General features: G+C 52.4%; 1 protein-coding gene across 4 annotated transcripts in view; it reads left to right on the top strand.

Moving 5' to 3' along the window:
• The window catches only part of Def6 (DEF6 guanine nucleotide exchange factor), a 21,040-nt gene extending 1,242 nt beyond the window's left edge, over positions 1 to 19,798 (top strand). The window contains exons 2-11 of one of the 4 annotated variants that reach the window (XM_035450488.1): positions 6,139 to 6,279; positions 6,739 to 6,936; positions 8,367 to 8,603; positions 9,515 to 9,661; positions 14,047 to 14,155; positions 14,271 to 14,569; positions 16,086 to 16,252; positions 16,359 to 16,557; positions 18,049 to 18,139; positions 18,301 to 19,798. In XM_035450488.1, the coding sequence (XP_035306379.1) occupies positions 6,139 to 6,279; positions 6,739 to 6,936; positions 8,367 to 8,603; positions 9,515 to 9,661; positions 14,047 to 14,155; positions 14,271 to 14,569; positions 16,086 to 16,252; positions 16,359 to 16,557; positions 18,049 to 18,139; positions 18,301 to 18,521 (1,809 nt within the window). In that variant the 3' untranslated portion in view covers positions 18,522 to 19,798. The remainder of the gene's footprint in view (positions 1 to 6,138; positions 6,280 to 6,738; positions 6,937 to 8,366; positions 8,604 to 9,514; positions 9,662 to 14,046; positions 14,156 to 14,270; positions 14,570 to 16,085; positions 16,253 to 16,358; positions 16,558 to 18,048; positions 18,140 to 18,300) is intronic. The other 3 variants (XM_027389030.2, XM_035450489.1, XM_035450490.1) reach the window with 3 other exon arrangements.
• Positions 19,799 to 20,539: the final 741 nt, after the last annotated feature.

A 20,539-nucleotide genomic window follows, 5' to 3' on the forward strand; every position in this document is an offset into this window, starting at 1 on the left:
GTCTGTCCCTTAGCTGAATTTGAGGGCACCTAATGACTAATGCTCTACTTCCCCAGGAAGGAGAGTCCAGCGCCACCTCTGCCCCCCTGGGGGGCAGGTTATTCCTTCCATCCTAAGTCCAGCTCATGTTGTCTAGTTGAGTTCTGCCCAAGAAAGAAAACTAGATCGTCCAACACCAGTCCCACAACTGGGGTCCACACCCACCTTCATCCCACCCTGTCTCTTTAGTACCCCACCACATGGCTTCTTGCTCCCAAGATAGCATGTTCCACCTCTGTGACCTTTGACACCTCTCCAGGCTCTCTCTCTGCCTTACACGCAGAGGGTGCAGCCCTCGAGTAGTTCCCACTTTCTGGTGGCATCGGCCAGGAAGGTCTTCCAACTAGAGCCCTCTGAGTTGGCTTCTGACTGACTGGCCACATTCCCACCCTCCGAGCAACACCCACAGGTTCAGTATTTCTGGGGAAGAGTCTGAGAGTGAGCTCAAACCGAGCCCACTTTTTTCCCAAGGTGACATCTCTGGCCACACAGGATTAACAGTGAATGTCACACCTGCCTGACAGGAAACTTTGTCCACTCTCAAACGAATCCCAAGAATCTCAGGCCACAAGGAGGTGAGGAAGAAATGGCAGGGTCCTTGCCTAGGAGGAGAGGGCCTCCCCCCCCCAGGCCCACAGTGATGGAGGAAGACTGGGAGGAAGCAGTGATGGTTCTGGAGGTGGGGGCAGAGGCGGAGGAGCAATGGAGAAGTGGCCAGAAGACAGGAAGAAGCCCAGAGCGGCAGATACAGCAGCAGGGTATACCCTGACTTCTGTAAACAGGGCATGGAGGAAGGTCCTGGGGCTAGCTGGTGATTCAAACGGTTCCTAGCCTTTGTGCTCTCTCTCTGGGGGCAGGTGGGAGGCTGTCCTTGGCCTTGCTATGTCTGAGAGTGGCCTCTTCTCCCCTATAGTGCTCATAGAGGGCTGCCTTGACTAGCCTGAGGCCAGAGGAGGAGGAGGAAGGGCAGAGAAAAGCCCAAGGGGTTGGATGTGACCGTGGTGGCGGCACACACCTGTGATCCCAGCACTCCAGTTGAAGCAGGGTACTCCAGAGAGTATAAATAAATAAATAAATAGATAAATAGATAAATAAATAAATATAAAACCAGTAAGCAAGGGAGCCCAAGGTATGGATGATGGAGAGTGGCTTTGTTTTGTTTTCCCTGGAGAGAGTAGAAAGCTGGTTGGGGGAAGAACACGATTTCCTCTGGGAATCCTCTTACTTATTTACCTATTTATTTAAATCTTGCTGCATTTACTTGTGTGTGTGTGTGTGTGTGTGTGTGTGTGTGTGTGTGTGTGTACCACAGTATGCATGTGGAAGTCAGAGGCAGCTTGGGAAGTTGAGTTTCCTTTTCACCAAGTGGGTCCCAGGCATTGAGCTCAGGTTGTCCGGCCTGGAGCAAGCGCCTTTACCTACTGAGCCTTGCCTTTAATCCCAGCACTCAGCATAGCTCAGGCTGGCCTCAAATTCACAGAGATCCTTCTGTCACTGCCTCCTCCAAGTGCTGGGACTAACATATGTGCCACCATGCCTGGCTGTGTCTTTTAGAAGGATGGTGTACAAGCCACACAGAGGTAACACCTAGGATCCCGGAACTCTAGGGGCTGAGGCAAGAGAGTTGAGGAGAATTTAGGTTCAGCCTGGAGTACAATGTGAGTTCCTATCTGAAAAAAACAAACCAAACAAATAAAAAGGAAAACGAGTTTAAAAAAAAAAAAAAGTAGTCTGTGTGGGAGAGATTGCTCATGCTTCATGAGGTCACTGCCTGCTACTTTTATGGGCTCCTACTGTGTGTGCACCTCTGACCCCTGTCAGACAGGGGTCTGGGATCTGAAGGCTGGTGACTGCAGAGCCAGCCCTTCTGAATTTTTGTGGTCAGTGTAGACATGACAGCCAACCTCTCCCTGGACCCTGGTCCCCAGGGAGAAAAGTTCTACCCCACACCTACAGAGGGAAGAGCGAACATACAGAACCTTCTAGGCCCAGGGCTGCTCAGTCTGAGGTCAGGGGCTGAGGGGCCAGCAAGGATTGTAGATGTCCTGTGTGAGGGAGTCCAGGTGTCAGTGTACGGAAAATAGACACCTAGACCTCACCCCTGGAAACTCTGAGTCAGTAGGTCAGGGCAGGACAGGCCTTTCAGTTTCACCTGCTCCAGAGGAGGTGTGGGGGGTGCTCAGAGATAGACCCTGGGCAAGACACTTCCTCACCTGAGAGGAGGCTAAGAGTTCCCACCTCCTGGCCAGGGCTGATTGAGATCTGCAGAGCTCCTGCTCATCAGTGCCCCACCCCTGCCACTTCCTTTCCCGCCCCTCACCCCACCCCAGGCTTAGCAAAGTCTAGCAGTCTGAGGTCAGCCCCTCTGTGTGGATGGCCCTACACGTCTGGAGGCCTGGAGGCTGGAGCACCACTTCATCCTGACAGCTGACAGCCCGAAGCTGAGCTCTGCAAATTCAGTCACAGATGAGGACCCCTGCTTGCTGCAGATGGCTGCACGGGGAAGGGAACAGGCCCGGAGATGCCGCTAAGCTGACGAGAGGGCTTAGCTACTGTGCATGGGGCCCTGGGTTGGGTCTCCAGAACTGCCTAAACTACTGGGCATGGTAGACAGCACTTGTAGTCACTGCACTTTGGTGGGAAAGGCAGGAGGATCAGGAGTTCAAGGTCATACAGAATGGGTTTGAGGCCAGCCCAGAATACCTGTCTGAAAACAAACAAACAAAAAAGCAGGAATGGGCTGGAGAGATGGCTCAGTGGTTAAGAACACTGGCTGCTCTTATAGAGGACTCACATGGTGGCTCACAATTCTCTGTAACTGTAGCTCCATAAACAGGCAAGATGGTGTCAACCTGGAATCCCAGCACCGGGAAACTGAGGTAGAATGATTGGAAGCCATCCTAGGCCACAGAGTGGGACCCTGTCTCAAATGCTCCCTCCAGTTCTTTTTGCCATAAATTCAGTATACATTCCAGACTTAAACACCACCACCACCACAGGGGTAGGCTGGTGGGAAGGCTCAGCAGGTGACGGCACCTGCTGCCAAGCCTGGTGTCCCTGGCTTGACTCCCGGCACCCACCTTTGGGAGGAGAGGCCTGATTCCCCATAATTTGTCCTCTGACCTCCACACGGACGCTGTTAAATAACAGATTTAAAAACAAGGTGCACACTAACCACTGTTATTACTCTGCCCAGTCATTAGGTTGTTCCGTGAAATAGTCGTGTGCTGTCCCTGTTTGTGTATTTTTGGGTGTCACCCGTTCCTCAAGGACAAGAACTCCTAAGCCAAATCCTTTCCCCAGAGCTCAGCTGATGTCCTCTCTGGATCTATGTCGAATGTCTAAGTGATTCCTGAGAGCAATGAGGTGTGTACCACACACACATAAATAATAAATAAATACCTGGGACCAGTGGTGGTGGCCACACCTTTAATCCCAACACTCGGGAGCCAGAGGCAGGCGGATCTCTGAGTTCAAGGCCAGCCTGGTCTACAGAGGGAGTTCCAGGATGGTCAGGGCTACACAGAGAAACCCTGTCTCCAAAACACCACACACACACACACACACACACAGAGAGAGAGAGAGAGAGAGAGAGAGAGAGAGAGAGAGAGAGAGAGACTCCTTAGGGATGGCTTAGTTGTTAAGAACACTAGCTGCTCTTCCAGAGGTCTAGGGTTTGGCTCCCAGAACCTACAAGGTAACTCACAACTGTCTGTAATTCCAGCTCCAGGGAATCTGAGGCCCTCTTGCAGCCTCTTCAGGCACAGCATACACATGGTGCATAGATGCAGGCAAAATAAAATTGTTTTTAAATGTTTTTTAACTTTAAAGAGACATTAAGACCTAGAGAGCTTACACTGCTCTTACAGAAGACCCGAGGTTGACTCTCAGCACCCACATCAGATGCTTCACAGCCTGTGACTCAGGTACCTGATGTCCTCCTCTCAGAGCACCCCCACTTGTGAGCACATACCCACACATAGGCACACACACAGCACATAACTAAAGGTAAAATAAATCTGCATTAAATGAAAACAAAGTATAAAACAAAAAAGAGAAAATGCTGAGTTAAAGGCCAATCCAATTTAAAAGATTAAATTTTTGTTGTTGGTGGTGGGGTGTGCGTGCGTGCGTGCGTGCGTGCGTGCGTGCGTGCGTGCGTGCGTGTGTGTGTGTGTGTGTGTGTGTGTGTGTGTGTGTGTGTGTGCGGGCACGCGTGCCTGCACATGGGCGTGTGTGCACATGCTCATGTGTGGGTACCCTCGGAGGCCAAAAGAGGCTATCAGACTTCCCGAATTACATTCAGCTGTGAGCTGCCAGGTGTGGATTCTGTGAACTGAGCTCAGGTACTCTGAAGAGCAGCCAGTGCTCTTAACCACTGAACCATCTCTCCAACCCACATCCAATTTTAAGATGATAGATTCTTGAACACCACAAAGATGCCTAATTTAGCCAATTATGGAAGCACACATCTGTATTCCCAGCACTGGGCTGTGGAGACAGAAGGATCATGAGTTCAAGGTTATTTTTGGTTACATAATGCGCTCAATGCCAGCCTTGGCTACATGAGACATACATAGAGGACTAATTCACACCATAGTGGTAGGGTTTTGTTGTTGTTGTTGTTGGTTTTGGTTTTTGAGACAGGGTTTCTTTGTGTAATAGCCCTAGCTGTCCTGAAACTTGATTTGTAGACCAGGCTGGCCTTGAACTCACAGAGATCCGCCTGCCTCTGCCTTCCAAGTGCTGGGGTGAAAGTCATGCAACACTACCGCGTGGTGCATCGTTGAAATTTATATCTTTTTTCTACGGGGCATTGGTGGCGCACGCCTTTAATCCCAGCACTCCGGAGGCAGAGGCAGGCGGATCTCTGTGAGTTCGAGACCAGCCTGGTCTACAAGAGCGAGTTCCAGGACAGCCTCCAAAGCCACAGAGAAATCCTGTCTCGAAAAACCACAAAAATAAAATAAAATGAAAAATTAAGTCCTGTTTCTTTTAATTAAAAAAGCAACTGGGGCTGAAAAAATGACGTGTGGGTACAGATATTTCCTGAAGAGCCTGTCAACATCTCCCACATGGTGGAAGGAAATAACTGGATCCTTAAAGTTGCCTCTGACCTCCACATGGCACCATGGCTTAAGCACTGCCCTGGCCACACATAATGAATAAATGTAATAAGAAATGTTAAATCACTTTATACAGTGGCCGGTACGTAGAGAGCGACAGGTATACGGCAGTAACTTATTTCCCCCGTGAGACAGGGTCACACTGTATTTGTGGCTGACCTAGAAAACTCTGTGTAGACCAGGATGGACTGGAGCTCACAGAGATTCACCTGCCTCTGCCTCCTGAGTGTAGGGATTAAAATCGTGCTGAATTATGCCCCACCCAATAGGTGGTTATTTTTAAACACTTGTGCTGTCTGTGATTAAGCAGTGTAACAGAATTTCCCCCAAAGCCTCCTCTTCTCTCCATTTCACCAAATCTTCCTGTTCAAACTTCAGCCCCTTTGTTTTAGCATCATGGATCTGTTCGGCCAATGCCCACCCCACAAGTACCATCCTGGCCACATGGCTGCCATCAATCTTTGTACGCTCCGTAGCTCTCTCCCCTGTTCAGAGGGGCCCGCCCCAGATCAGGCTCACCTGTGTGCACATGGCAGGCTGAATACTGGGTCTTTGATTAGAAGTGATCAAGTCAAGGCCCTGGAATGGCCTGTGCCTCCTTGCAGATGGCCTAGCATTTGTGGGAAGCACCTGGGCTTTGGAATCTTGCCACACAAGCTTGGAATACCAAGTTCACTCACCGAGTCCTGGCTTATCGAAAGGAGCCACCAAACAGTAATAAAATAACGGGAAAGGTTATTTTATCCCGGATCTGAATCCCAGCTCTGCCAGCTGAGCAGGACCTGAAGACTTCATGTGTCGGCCAGGAACACGGAAGTCGCTGTGTGGGTGCTGTGAATGATTTAATGATTGCAGGTGCGGAGTGTGCTCTTGTGTGTGGGATTGGACAGTACCCTAAGAGGACTCAGCCAAGGCAGGGTGGGCATGAACGAACAGGCAAAGTGCAGGAAAGCAAACTGTTGTTCTGTCCAAGGTGCTGTCCCATAACCTGTACACGGTCCTGCACATCCCCCATGACCCAGTGGCCCTGGAGGAGCACTTCCGGGATGATGACGATGGCCCCGTGTCCAGTCAAGGCTACATGCCCTACCTCAACAAGTACATCCTAGACAAGGTGGGGCCTAGCTCGTGGGGTGCATCCCTTCCCCAGAGCCCTAATACCTGGCTTCCTACTCCAACTCTCCACTCACCCAGTAAACTCCCGTTTCTGTCCGCGCCGCTCATCCCTGCTCCTCCGTCTCCACTCTCCACTCAGTTACCTGTCTCCTATTGCCTGTCCTCTGTCTTAGTCTCCCTGGCGAAGCCCAACCTAACCTCCACCCTGCTCATCTCACGGCCTTTGCAGGTTCTCCTTGGCTGTCCTATCCTCTGGGGTTCCCCTCCGTTCTCCCTTGGCTGAGGGACTAGTTTCACTGTTGCCAGGGAAATTAAGGGGAGAAAGTGGGAGATATTGGTAAAGCTCCTGAACCAGCTTGAGTTCGGTCTTGGGCTTGGCAGAAGCAGGGAGTGGGGTTTGTAGATGAATGCAAGAAGCCAGGCTGGAGCAGGGCTGAGGCAGCTGGCTGACTTGCAGGCCTCGTGGCAGGTGGAGGAGGGAGCTTTCGTTAAAGAACACTTCGATGAGCTGTGCTGGACGCTGACGGCCAAGAAGAACTATCCGGCAGACAGCAATGGAAACAGCCTGCTCTCCAATCAGGATGCCTTCCGTCTCTGGTGCCTCTTCAACTTCTTGTCTGAGGACAAGTACCCACTAATCATGGTTCCCGACGAGGTAAGAGCAACTTCAGACCCAGGGACCAAGTTACTCAGGGCCAATCCCCTGGCAAAGCCATGAAGGAAGACAGGCTGCCTTTGTGCGTTCCCACATCCTCTCTTCACCGTCACCCCAAGCCGGTTTAGCCCCACCTGGCTGGCTCTGGAGGCTGACGACTGTCCACATCGCATCTCCTGTGCCTTTGTCTAGGGGAAGCAAAACTACATTTCCATCAGGGTTCTGGAAGGAGAAACATGAGAACACATGTTTGTGTGGCTATAAGTGCCCAGCACACTGATGAGTTTTAAACGAGAGCATTCAGACTCAACAGCAGGATTCTTAGGTGCAGTGGTAATCTAGGAAGGTATTTTGTTAAGGGGGGATGGGGCTCTCGAGGACAGGAAGTAACTCTCTGGTTACAGAAAGTGGACAACCAAGTCTGGCCTTGTCCTAGAGGGTTTCCACTTCCTTCCTTCCTTCCTTCCTTCCTTCCTTCCTTCCTTCCTTCTTTCTTTCTTTCTTTCTTTCTTTCTTTCTTTCTTTCTTTCTTTCTTCCTTTCCTGGAGACAGGTAGACTCCAAAGATATAGGGCACACTAGGGGAAAAGGCTTGGAGTCTGGGCCCTGCCTCCTCCTGCTAAATCTCCAGTGGAGACCCAGTGGTCCCCAGCGTGACATCATCCCTAAAGAGAGTCTCTCAAGACTGCTGGGGCCATTGTGGACACTCTAATCGTGTCCCTGCCAGTTGGGGCAAGGAGGCCCCTCAGAGAGTAGGAAGGCTGTCTGCTGTGAGAGCAAGCTGCAGCAGGATGTACCCCAACCACCACTTCCTGTTCCTCTGCCATGGGTTTCCTGTCCCTGCCCTGCTTACCCCCAGCCCTAGTTCTATTGCTCTCCCACAAGGGACGGATCTTATGGGCTGGGGATTGGCTTTGGAACCAGAAACCCAACTGGAGTGCTGGCTGCCTCCTGCTTGCTGTGTGACTTGAAGTGAGTCACTTCCCACATTGTTCCTTGGTTTTCGTCATATGCAAAGTTGGGGGCATTGGGTAAGAGGGTTCTTTTTTTGTTTCTTTTGGGGGTTTTTGTTTGGTTGGTTTTTTTGAGACATGGTTTTTCTGTGTAGCCCTGGCTATCATGGAACTTGATCTGTAGACCAGTCTGGCCTCGAACTCCCGGAGGCCTGCCTGCCTCTGTCTGGGATTAAAGGCTTATGCCACCACCGCCCCTGTGAATGACCCTACTTTTATTTTATGGAAGAAAGGAGCTGGACTTAGGCTGGGGAAGAGGGGGGCTTTCTGGGGTGTGGTTAGGGTTCTGGGGCTCCTGCTCAAATCTCTCTCCTGGTTTGCACCTATATGTGGCCTTCCCCTGCCCTTGTCCCTTGCCCTTGGTCCAGGCTCTTCTGGAGGTGCTGCTCATGTCACCTGGCCTTCCTCTCCCCTCCAGGTTGAGTATCTGCTGAAGAAGCTTCTGGGCAGCATGAGCTTGGAGATGGGCTTGGGTGAGCTGGAGGAGCTGATGGCTCAGGAGGCTCAAACTGCCCAGACCTCTGGGGGACTCAGTGTCTGGCAGTTCCTAGAGCTCTTCAACTCTGGCCGCTGCCTGCGGGGCGTGGGTCGGGAGTCCCTCAGCATGGCCATCCAAGAAGTCTACCAGGAGCTCATCCAAGATGTCCTGAAACAGGTCAGCCTGAGAGGACCATCAGGAGAGAGTGATAGAGACCTAGGGGACCATCGGGAGGGGGGATGGAGACCTAGGGGACCATCGGGAGGGGGATGGAGACCTAGAGGACCATCGGGAGGGGGATGGAGACCTAGGGGACCATCGGGAGGGGGGATGGAGACCTAGAGGGCCATCAGGAGGGGGATGGAGACCTAGGGGACCATCGGGAGGGGGATGGAGACCTAGGGGACCATCGGGAGGGGGATGGAGACCTAGGGGACCATCGGGAGGGGGATGGAGACCTAGGGGACCATCGGGAGGGGGGATGGAGACCTAGGGGACCATCGGGAGGGGGATGGAGACCTAGGGGACCATCGGGAGGGGGGATGGAGACCTAGGGGACCATCGGGAGGGGGATGGAGACCTAGGGGACCATCGGGAGGGGGGATGGAGACCTAGGGGACCATCGGGAGGGGGATGGAGACCTAGGGGACCATCGGGAGAGGGGGATGGAGACCTAGGGGACCATCGGGAGGGGGATGGAGACCTAGGGGACCATCGGGAGGGGGATGGAGACCTAGGGGACCATCGGGAGGGGGGATGGAGACCTAGGGGACCATCGGGAGGGGGATGGAGACCTAGGGGACCATCGGGAGGGGGGATGGAGACCTAGGGGACCATCGGGAGGGGGATGGAGACCTAGGGGACCATCGGGAGGGGGATGGAGACCTAGGGGACCATAGGGGACCATCGGGAGGGGGGATGGAGACCTAGGGGATCCATCGGGATCGGGGGGATGGAGACCTAGGGGACCATCGGGAGGGGGATGGAGACCTAGGGGACCATCGGGAGGGGGATGGAGACCTAGGGGACCATCGGGAGGGGGATGGAGACTTAGGAGGCCTCTCTGACCTGCCTCTGGCTGCATGCAGGGCTATCTGTGGAAGAGAGGGCACCTGAGGAGGAACTGGGCGGAGCGCTGGTTCCAGTTGCAGCCCAGCTGCCTCTGCTACTTTGGGAGTGAAGAGTGCAAGGAGAAAAGAGGCACCATCCTGCTGGATGCTCAGTGCTGTGTGGAGGTGAGGACTCTGTGTAGACAAGGTCAGGAACAAGGGTGGGGGAAAGAGGAAGCTCGCTGTAACCGTTTCCTGTAGATTAAGTTAGGACAGCACCTGGCTGCCTTGAAGCCATCCTCACCCACGTCAGCACTTTGTCCCCTTTTGAGGTGTAAGTGGTCAAAGCCAGAGGCTCTAGCGTGATAGGCAGGTGTTCCACCATACCAGCCCAGTGCCAGCGCTTTAAAAAGACCAAAACCACCAACCAGACACGGAAGTCATTGGTGGATTATTAAACTTCGATAGAGATTTCAGAGACATGATTCATATCTACACCACACAGCAAATCTTTCCATTTTTTCCTCCTATGAGACAGGGTTTCTTGTAGTCTAGTTTGGCCCCAAACTTATTAATATAGTCAAGACTATTTTGAATTCCTAATTCTCTTGCTGCTTCTGCTTCTCAAATACTGGGACCGTGTGTGTGTGTGTGTGTGTGTGTGTGTGTGTGTAGGCTAGAAGCCATCCTTTGCTGTTATTTCTTCAGGAGCCATTTACCTTATTTTTGAGATAGAGCCTCGTAGCAGGCTTTCTCTGGACCACCAAATAAAGACATGGGGACTTATTATTAGTTTTGAATGTGCAGCCTTGTCTTATGCTTGGCCCACTAGCTCTTATAACTTAATTTAACCTGTTTCTCTTCATTTACATTTTGACTTGGGGCTTTTTCTTTCATTTTGTATGTCCTACTTTTCCTGCTGCTTCTGTCTCTGGTTAGCAGCTGCCTGGATGGCTGGCCTAGGTGTCTCTCTCTCTCTCTCTCTCTCTCTCTCTCTCTCTCTCTCTCTCTCTCTCTCTCCCTTATTCTCTTCTCTCCAGCCTAGATTCCTCCTCCTGCTTATTCTCTCTGCCCACCAGCCCTGCCTATCCTTTGACTACCTAGCTATTGGCTGTTCAGCTTTTTACTAGACCAATCACCTTAGGCAGGCAAGGTGAAACAAATCAACACATCTTTGCATCATTAAAATAAACGCAGCATAAACAAATGTAACACACCTTTACCCAGTTAAAGTAATATTCCACAGCAGAGTCTCTCACACTGAAACCTGCAATTCACTGGTTCAGATAGGCTGGTCAGCCAGAGAGACCCAGGAACTCTCCTCTCTCTCTGCCTCCTAGCACTGAGATTTTTTTTGGGGGGGGTGAGGTTTGAGACAGGGTTTCTCTGTGTAGCTTTGGCTGTCCTAGAACTCAACTCTGTAGACCAGGCTGGCCTGGAACTCATAGAGCTCCACCTGCCTCTGCCTCCTGATTGCTGGGATTAAAGGCATGCACCACCAACGCCCGGCCAAGCACTGGGATGATAGCACCATCATGCCTGGCTTTTTAACATAGTGCTGGGCTAGGGCTCATGCTTTCACAACAAGCACTTTACTGAGCTACCATCCAGCTCTCCAAGCCTCATTGTTTGTTTTGTTGTTGCTGTTGCTGTTTTTTGTTTTTCGAGACAGGGTTTCTCTGTGTAGCTTTGGAGCCTATCCTGGCACTCGTTCTGGAGACCAGGCTGGCTTTGAACTCACAGAGATCCGCCTGCCTCTGCCTCCCGAGTGTTGGGATTAAAGGCGAGTGGCACCAACGCCCGGCTGTTTGTTTTTAAGACAGAGTCTCTTTCTGGCTTGGATCTTGCCATGTAAGGCAGGCTGGTAGCCATCATACTCGGGTATCATCTGCCGGTCTCCACCTCCTGGACGCTAGTAAAAAGCTTGTACCGCCATACCCAATTTTGATGACATCACACCTAGCTTGCTATGTGGGTTCTAGGGGTTGAACTGAGGTCATTTTATAGTTGAGAACATCATACAACTTGTTTTCATCATGTTTGCCTCCCATTCCCCAACTCTTCCTCAGTCCACCCCTCCCCTTTCCCTACACACCCAATTTTGTACCATTTTTTTTTTAATCTTTCAAGATAATTTGGGCTATCCAAATATTCTTGGATCCTGGAGAGTGGCTGACTTACCAAGGGCTACACTCTCAAGAGAAAGCGGACTCTTCCTCTCTCGATAGCTAACAATTGCCAATAGTTCTGCTGCTTGGGCTGATAGAGTGCCCAGCACCTGTCCTTGCTGGATTGGGTCTGGCTTGGGCTCGCACGGGTGTCGAAACTGCTGTGAGTTCATACATGCAGCTGTCCTGCCATAGCCAGAAGATAATGTTTCTTGGTAGTCCTCAGTCTTCCCGCTCTCTTCCAAAATGATCCCTGAGCCTTGGGAGGGAGTTTGCAGTGTGTATGTTCCCCTTAGGGTTGCATTGCGCAATCCCTTACTTGGCAGGTCGTGGATCATGGCATTCATCAGCATCCACTGTGAACAGAGGCTTCTCGAATGAGGCATGAGAGAGGCGGGACGCGTCTTTAGGAGTAGTTTAACCCTCTGTCCATCCAGCAGCATACTCATAGGGGCTCTCCTTTAGGACCTATGCCCTGTCTAGCCATGGGCCGCTAAATACTGGTGTCAGGTGTGGGTTTCATCCTGTGAAGTGGGACTTTGATCTAATCAGAAGGTGACTGGTTATTCCCACGACGTTCTTGCACTGCTGCGCCAGTGGGCGTGTCTTCCCAGGCGGGTCATGACTGTGACTGCGCATGCGCCACAGCAGAGCATGATCCATGATGAGTTTTCTGCCGTTTTCACCTTCCGGCACAATGAAAACTAGCCAGTAGAGATACAGCTTCCAAGTCCACACCTTCTAGTTTGATTTCGCCACGTTCTGGGACTCTGACATTTGGCGGCTTCAGCAATAGGGTCTTACCGTCAAGTTCTGAAGCGTAATTCCAACGGCCTGTAATGTAATAGGGGGTCTATGGGACCTCGCGGGCCAACAACTGCAAAATTATCCCCTGTCTGGCACTGGGTTTTGAAATATTTGTTTTCCATATAATTTTATGTGTATGTGTACCTGAGTGTGTGTATATGCACCCGTTTGGGGAGGCACAAGAGTCAGGTCTGCCAGGACCCGAGTTAATGACCGTTGTGAGCCGCCCAGTGAGTTCTGGGAACCAAACCCACGTCCTCTGCATGAGCAGTAAGCAAGCACTCTTAACTGTGGAGCCATTGGTCCAGCCTCCTGGCACAGGACAGATTTCTATTGGATATGTTTTCATTTCTCATTGGCACACACATATATCGGAGTAGAATCACTGGGCCATAGGATAATTCAAAGTTTTGAGGAAATGCCACCTTTTCTGAAAGTTGTGTCATCTGACACACTTAACAGTGGGGTCCAAGTACCACCGTCTCTCTATATCTTTGCTTGTTGTTTTTACATTAAAGATTTATTAAGGGCTCACAGCATTCAGGAGGCTTAGACAGGGGAGACTGGAGGTAGAGGCCAATCTGGGCTACATATCAAAACCTTGTCTCGAGAAAAGAATGATCAGTTAACCCTAGGCTTTATCTGTTTTTGTTACATAAGAGGACAGGGTGTGGAGAAGCCAGTGTCTTTCTCTATGAAGTGGTGCCTGATAGGAAAATATCACCGTAGATAAATGTTATACAGGAAACACCTGTGCAGGGGCTGGAGAGATGGCCCAGCAATTAAGAGCACTGGCTGCTCTTCCGGAGGACCCAGGTTCAATTCCCAGCACCCACATGGCAGCTCACAACTGTCTGTAACTCTAGTTCCAGTGGATCTGACACCTTCATACAGGCATACACGCAGAAAACACCAGTGCACATAAAGATAAATTAGTCATTAAAAATGTTAAAAACAACAACAACAACAACAAAACAAAAAATCACCAGTGCAGAGCTGGGCACATTGTGGTGCCCACCTTTATCCTGGCCCTTGGGAAACAGAGGAACTACATGAGTTCAAGGCCAGCCTGATCTACATAATGAGTTACAGGACAGCTAAGACTACATAGTGAGACTCTGTCGCAAAAAAAAAAAAAAAGAAAGAAAGAAAGCGCTACTGCAGACAGCTGTTATTTTCCCATAACATAAACTTAGCAGAGGGGAGGACGCCAGACACAACCCTGTATCATCAGTAACCCCAAACCCTTGGAGAACACGTGACATTCAAGAGACTAAGTGGAAATCAGCAGTTTAGGTGGTGAGGCCCCAGGCACATGTTCAAGCATGTACTAACGTACTAAACCTTGTGAGGAGACACCAAGATGAAAATGGCTCCAGCTAGCCTTCAAAGAACAAAAACTAGAACTGTGGGCACAGAGGCACCCCGGAAACGAACCATCCACCCCAGACCACGCATACTCCTGGCGGGGGCAGGGCAGGTCCCAGAGAAGATGGTCAGCCAGGAGGAGGAGGGGGCTGGGGCTGGGGCACTGCTGGGGCCCATGTGGCCCTCTCAGTGAAGCCATCTGGCCTGGGCCCTCCACCCCTCTCCTAGGTGCTTCAGGACCGCGAAGGAAAGCGCTGCGTGTTTTGTGTGAAGACAGCGAGCCGCACGTACGAGATGAGCGCCTCAGACACGCGCCAGCGCCAGGAGTGGACGGCCGGTGAGTGCCAGCCTGGGCCCAGCTGGGGCTGGGTCACTGCAGCCGAGTGACCCTTAGAGCCCCTTGGCCGCGGTGGCCGAGGCCCGGGCTGATTCGGTCCCACTCGGCCCCGTAGCCATCCAGACCGCAATCCGGCTGCAGGCCGAGGGGAAGACGTCGCTGCACAAGGACCTGAAGCAGAAACGGCGGGAGCAGAGGGAGCAGCGCGAGCGGCGCCGGGCAGCCAAGGAGGAGGAGCTGCTGCGGCTGCAGCAGCTGCAGGAGGAGAAGGAGAGGAAGCTGCAGGAGCTGGAGCTGCTGCAGGAGGCGCAACGGCAGGCCGAGCGGCTGCTGCAGGAGGAGGAAGAGCGCCGCCGCAGCCAGCACCGGGAGCTGCAGCAGGCGCTGGAGGGCCAGCTGCGGGAGGCGGAGCAGGTGAGGCTGCCCGAGGGCGGGGCGGGAGGACTTGGGCCAAGGCAGGGGGCGGGAGAGTAGGGGGGCGGGGTCACGACCGGAGAGCGACGGCGGAGCCTATGGCCTGGAGGATGCTATCTAGATAGGGTGGAGCCCATAGGCCGATGGATGATGCTGTGGGCGGGGCCTGGATAGGGTGGAGCCCATAAGCCGATGGACCTACCCAGAGTAGAAGCTGAAGGATGCTGTGGGCGGGGCCTGGACAAAGGGTGGGGCCCGTAGGGTGGAAGATGCTGTGGGCGTGACCTAATGGGCGGGGTGGGGCCGTAATAGGGTGCAGAGCCTAGGGCAAACCCCTGGTGTAGAAGGGGACCTAGTTCAGAAACCTTTTTCCGGGGGACGACTTGAGCCGACAAAGCTGGCGATTGCCAATAGTTTGGAACGAAGTCAGTCTAGTCTTGAACTACATTTTAGCAAAACCAGTTTGGGGACTATCGGCTGGGTTAGTGGGGAGGACGCATGCGGAGGAGGAGGGCAGAGTAAACAACTGAATTTATAATTTGAGGAAACTCAGGGCTAGGCAATCGAGCTGGTTCAGCCGGGTAAAGGCGCTTCCCGCACAAACCTCGCACCCTGAATTCTATCCCTGGAACCCTCGGAAGACAGGCAGAGGAAACGGGCCATAGGCACACGTGTGCCCATTACGCCTCCACCTTAAGACCTGCGCGAACCTCGCACGCCTCGGTCTCTGTCTCCGTCCATGGGGTTGCTGGGATGAGGGTTCGGAGAAGTGGTAATCGTAGGGAGTTCGTAGGGAGGTGTCTCGCTCCTGCCATCTGGGCGCAGAAGAGGTGGAGACAGCTACGCGGAGAGTTCCGGGCTAGCGGGGCCTCCCGAGAGACTGTCTCAAAGAACCAAGCGGGGCTGGAGTAATCGTCCCGCAGTTAAGAGCACTGGCTGCTTTTGCACAAGACCCAGCTTGGGCTCCCAGCATCCACAGGACAGTTAGAAGCAGCCAGCGGGGCTCACACCCTCTTCTGGCCTCTGTGGGCACTGCTCACACGCAGTGCACAGACATATATGCGGCGAAAACACCCACGCACGTGGATAAAGAACTTTTAAATTAAAAAAAAAAGAGTTCAGTAACTTTTGGTTGCCGTAATAACTGTAGTCCCTGGCACTATATTGTAATTGTTAGGGCAGGCGCTAGGAAGGGATTACCTTCATTTAATGTGTTGTTTTATTGTAATATAACATATTATGATGTTTAATTACATGTAATTATAGATGGGGTTGTTTCGTGTGAGGTGCTGGATGGCAAACAGGGCTGTGGGCATACTAGGCGAGCCCTCTGCCGCCGAGCTGCAGCCCCAGCAAACGTCTAATTATTTCTAAGGCCAGCGCAAGGAAAGCATAACTTGAGGCACCAGGCAGGCTCTTGGACGAGTCAGCTCAGGAAACCCCAGCTAAAGACCCTGCAGTAAGCAGCCTATCCGTCTCCTCCGGTGTCCCCTGACTGGCTCTGCGCTCCCCGCAGGCCCGGGCCTCTATGCAGGCTGAGATGGAGTTGAAGAAGGAAGAGGCTGCCCGGCAACGGCAGCGCATCGCCGAGCTGGAGGAGATGCAGGAGCGGCTGCAGGAAGCCCTGCAGCTGGAGGTGAAAGCCAGGCGGGATGAGGAGGCCGTGCGCCTCGCCCAGACCAGGTAGGCGCGAGTTCGGGGTCCCCTTCCCGCCAGCGCCCGCGCGGACCGTGTGTCCGGTCCGTCCTGCCCCCACCCGGCTCTGAGAGGTCCCTGCGCACCCCTGCAGACTGCTGGAGGAGGAGGAGGACAAGCTGAGGCAGCTGATGCACCTGAAGGAGGAGCAGGAGCGCTACATCGAGCGAGCGCAGCAGGAGAAGCAGGAGCTGCAGCAGGAGATGGCGCTGCAGAGCCGCTCCCTGCAGCACGCCCAGCTGCAGCTGGAGGAGGTGCGGCAGCACCGGCAGAGGGCGGACGAGGACGTGGAGGTGAGACACCGGCGGAACCGGCAGAAGCGGGGGGGGGGGGGGGGGCGGAGGCAGCGCGTCACTGTGCCTGCCACCTTTCATCAAACGGGCATTACCATCAGCTGGCTGTGTTACCGCCTACAGATTGCTTAACCTCTCTGAGGCTGAAGTCTCTGGTCTGGGAAAGGAAACAGATAACTCTTGTTACCACCGTGAAACAAGCTAATACATGATATTTAGCATGTAAATACAGAACACACCCGTGGCTGTATTTGCCAATAATATAATTAACCTGGCGGAAATTCCCCCTCCTAGTCTTCTCAGCCCTAGTACACACTCCTTGGAGCTTGAATTCCTGTAGATAAGGGCTCTAGGGTTTCTTCTTCTTCTTCTTCTTCTTCTTCTTCTTCTTCTTCTTCTTCTTCTTCTTCTTCTTCTTCTTCCTTCTTATTGTGTGTGTCTTTTTAAATTCTTTAAAATTTCTTTTTATGTGTATGGGTGCTTTGTCTGCATTTATGTCTGTGTACCATGTGCGGGCAGTGCTCACAGAGGCCAGAAGGTGTTCGTGTTGGATCCCCTGGGACTGGAGTTACAGACAATTGTGAGCCACCATGTTCAACCCTGGTCCTCTAAAAGCAGCCAGTGCTCCTAACTGCCCAGCCATCTCTGCAGCCCAACGATGTCTTTTAGGATCTGGGGATGTGAGTCAGTTGGTAGAGTGTTTGCCTGGTGTTCACAAAGCCCTGGGCTCATTTTCTAGCACTGCTTGTTTGTATCAGGTGTTGTGGCTGTAATCTCACAGGGCAGGATCAGAAGTTCAGTCATCTCCAGATACATAGTCTGAATACACGAGGCCCTGTCTCATAAAAGGAAATTAAACACATACATTCTTTTAAAGCTTTTGCTAGGTGTGGTGGCACAGGCCTTTAATCCCAGCACCCAGGAGGCAGAGGCAGGTGGATCTCTGTGAGTTCGAGGCCAGCCTGGTCAACAGAGCCAGTCCCAGGACATCCTCCAAAGTCACACAGAGAAACCCTGTCTCAAAAAAAAAAAAAAAAAAAAAAAAAAAAAACTGGGGAAAAATTATTTCTTTTATGTGATGTGTATTGAACAAGATGCATGCAAGTGTTGGAAGCCAGAAGAAGGCATTGGATCCCGTGGACCTTGAGTTTCAGGTGGTGTGAGCTGTCACGTGGGTTTCGGGGAACCAAACCCAGGTCCTCTGTAAGAACAGCAAGTGCTCTTAACCACTGAGACATCTCTCTAGCTCATTTCCCCCACCTTTTTTGAGACAGGCTCTCATGTAGCCGATGCTGGCCTCTAGCACGTTATGCAGCCCGAGCCATGACCACCTCCTCCTTCTATATACCAAGTATAGATTTCAGACATGCACCACTATGGCCGGCCTTACCCGAGTTTCCCAGGGAGATGTGGTCAGATCCTCAGGGGCTCTGACCCTGATCCCGCCACCGTGGACTGGCAGTTCTGACCTTTCCACCACCTGCTCCACAGGCTGCTCAGAGGAAGTTGCGCCAGGCCAGCACCAACGTGAAACACTGGAATGTCCAGATGAACAGGCTCATGCATCCGATTGAGCCAGGAGGTGAGCCTTCCCTGGCTTGGGATGGAGAAAGGAAGGCTTCCAGGTCTCCTGGACCACAAAGGTGGAACTGAAGATGACAGGTGTCCCCTCTCCCGGGCTGAGGCAAGACCCTCACTTCTCCCACTCCAACTCACTTCTTCCTACCCCTCTCTCTCTGCCAGACAAGCGACCAACCACCAGCAGCTCCTTCACCGGCTTCCAACCCTCTCCACTTGCCCGCCGGGACTCCTCTTTAAAACGCCTGACCCACTGGGGTTCCCAAGGCAGCAGAACCCTTGCAGCCAACAGCAGTGAACGGAAGTCTCTCAATGGTGGGGATGAGACTCCTATCCTGGCTTCTGCCTCTCAGGAAGATAAACTGGATCCAGCACCAGAAAATTAACCTCTGATGACCCCTTGTTCTTCTGACACTGTGTCTACTAGGACCTGGCTACAGCGGGCCTGTCGGCCACTCCAGCCACTGCATAAAGTCCTGGGGCTACAGGCCTAGGCCTGATGACCAGAAGCCTGTCCAATGTGGTTGTCATTGTCACCAGGCCCCGACCATAGAGGCTGTCTGGGGTATTACTACTGTGATCAGGGTTGGGAAAGAAACTGAACAATTAAGACAAAGGTCATCTGTCCCCAAAGGTCATCTGCCCTCTCCCCTGGAGACTACCACCAAGTCATGGAGGCATACTTCCAAATAAAACTGCTCACATCTGCCCACTGCTCCCTCCCTGCCTCCCTCCCTTTCTCCCTCTCACCCACTCTCCTTCCCATCTTCCCTCCCCCATCCCTCCTTCAAGTTCAAGGTCCCAGAGGCAGCAGGTATGGTGAGGTGGTTAGGAGTATGGACTGTGGGTTGATGGCTCTGCCACTGTCTAGTAGGTGAACTTCTCCCTTCATGCTGGTCAATGAAGATGGGCATAGTCCCCGATGGAGAGGGCCTGTAGGAGCAGGAACTCATACTGGGAATCATCATTAGTATTATCTGAAATGTTTATTGAGCAACTATAGTCTGCCTGGAGGCCGCCTGCATGACTTCATTCCCCTAGCAACTCTAAGAGCTGGATGACCATCATCCCAACGATAGAGATGCAGGCAGATCAGGTAGTTTGCCCGAAACCTTTGATCCCATATTCTCTCAACATGGGCCTTGTTCCCTCGGACAAGAGGCCTGAGGTTCTAGACGCCACAGAGTTAGCTTCCATCTTCACGCGCCCACCCCAAGCCTCCGGCTCACTAGGATTGCTTGCTCTCCTCTGTGCTCTTGTCCCTCTCTCTAGTATGCTCTAAGTCTAGGTTGCTGTCCTCCTTGCTCGTGTGTTGAATGCTTGTCCCCAGCTAGGGGCACTATTCTGGGAGACTGTGGAGCCTGTAGTGGGTGGGACCCAGCTGGGAAGTAGTTCACTATGAGGCCAGCTCTGGTTCCTCTATGCTGTCTGCTTCCCATGTGGCCAAGATGTAAACAACCAAGCCCATCACCCCTGCTGCGATGGAGTGAGCCCTCCCAAACCTAAGCAAAAAGAAATCTTCCTGCCCTCTGTTGCTTGTGTCAGGCACTGTCATGTGACACAGAAGTAACTAATCCGCCCTCCTTTCCCGTCCTCACAGCTTCAGAGTGTGAACCATTGACTCCTCCATTTGGCCCCATGTTTAATAAATCGCCAAGCCTAATCAACTGGATTCTTTGGGTCACTCCCAAATTCACCCCAGTGGTGCTCTGTCCAGTGGCCACTGCCTCATGCTGGTCTTGTCAGCTCCTAATTAAATATGAGCTTTGTTGAGACTCCCTTCCAATCCTGCTGCCTGGATGGGAATTCCAAAATGCAGGTGTGATCTGGGCTCTTCCTAGCCCCTCAGTGCTGTCTGAAAGGGTTTGTTGTTTGAGACAGGATCTCACTCCATAGCCCTGGATGGCCACATATCAGCTTGCTCCTGCCTGTGTCTTTCAAGTGCTGGGATTACAGGTAGGCAGGACCACACTTAGCTACATCCAAGATTAAAGTGTGTGTGTGTGTGTGTGTGTGTGTGTGTGTGTGTGTGTGTGTGTGTCTGTGTGTGTGGTGAATGTGTAAAGGTCAGAGGACAACTTTCAGGAGTCGGTTCTCTCCTAGAGCGTACTCCCAGGAATCACGTACCTTTACCCACTGAGCTGTCATCCTGGACTTGCATTGTGCGTTTTGACATGTCAAGTTCCCCACCCCTCTTCCTTGTGGGAAATGAGGGCCATGGCAGTCAACCAAGCAAGACCTACTGCAGTTTTGCCTCAGGGATCCAGCCTCAGCTTCCTGCTTCTTCTAGGCCTCACCACGGCTCCCATTTCTCCTCATTTCATGCCACGGCATTTGTAACAATGTTGAAGACCCTTGAAGGCAGGGACATATCTTCTTCAGGGCTGTCCCCAGTGCCTGGCAC

This window comes from Cricetulus griseus, assembly GCF_003668045.3.
Source record: "Cricetulus griseus strain 17A/GY chromosome 1 unlocalized genomic scaffold, alternate assembly CriGri-PICRH-1.0 chr1_0, whole genome shotgun sequence".
Lineage (NCBI taxonomy): Eukaryota > Metazoa > Chordata > Mammalia > Rodentia > Cricetidae > Cricetulus > Cricetulus griseus.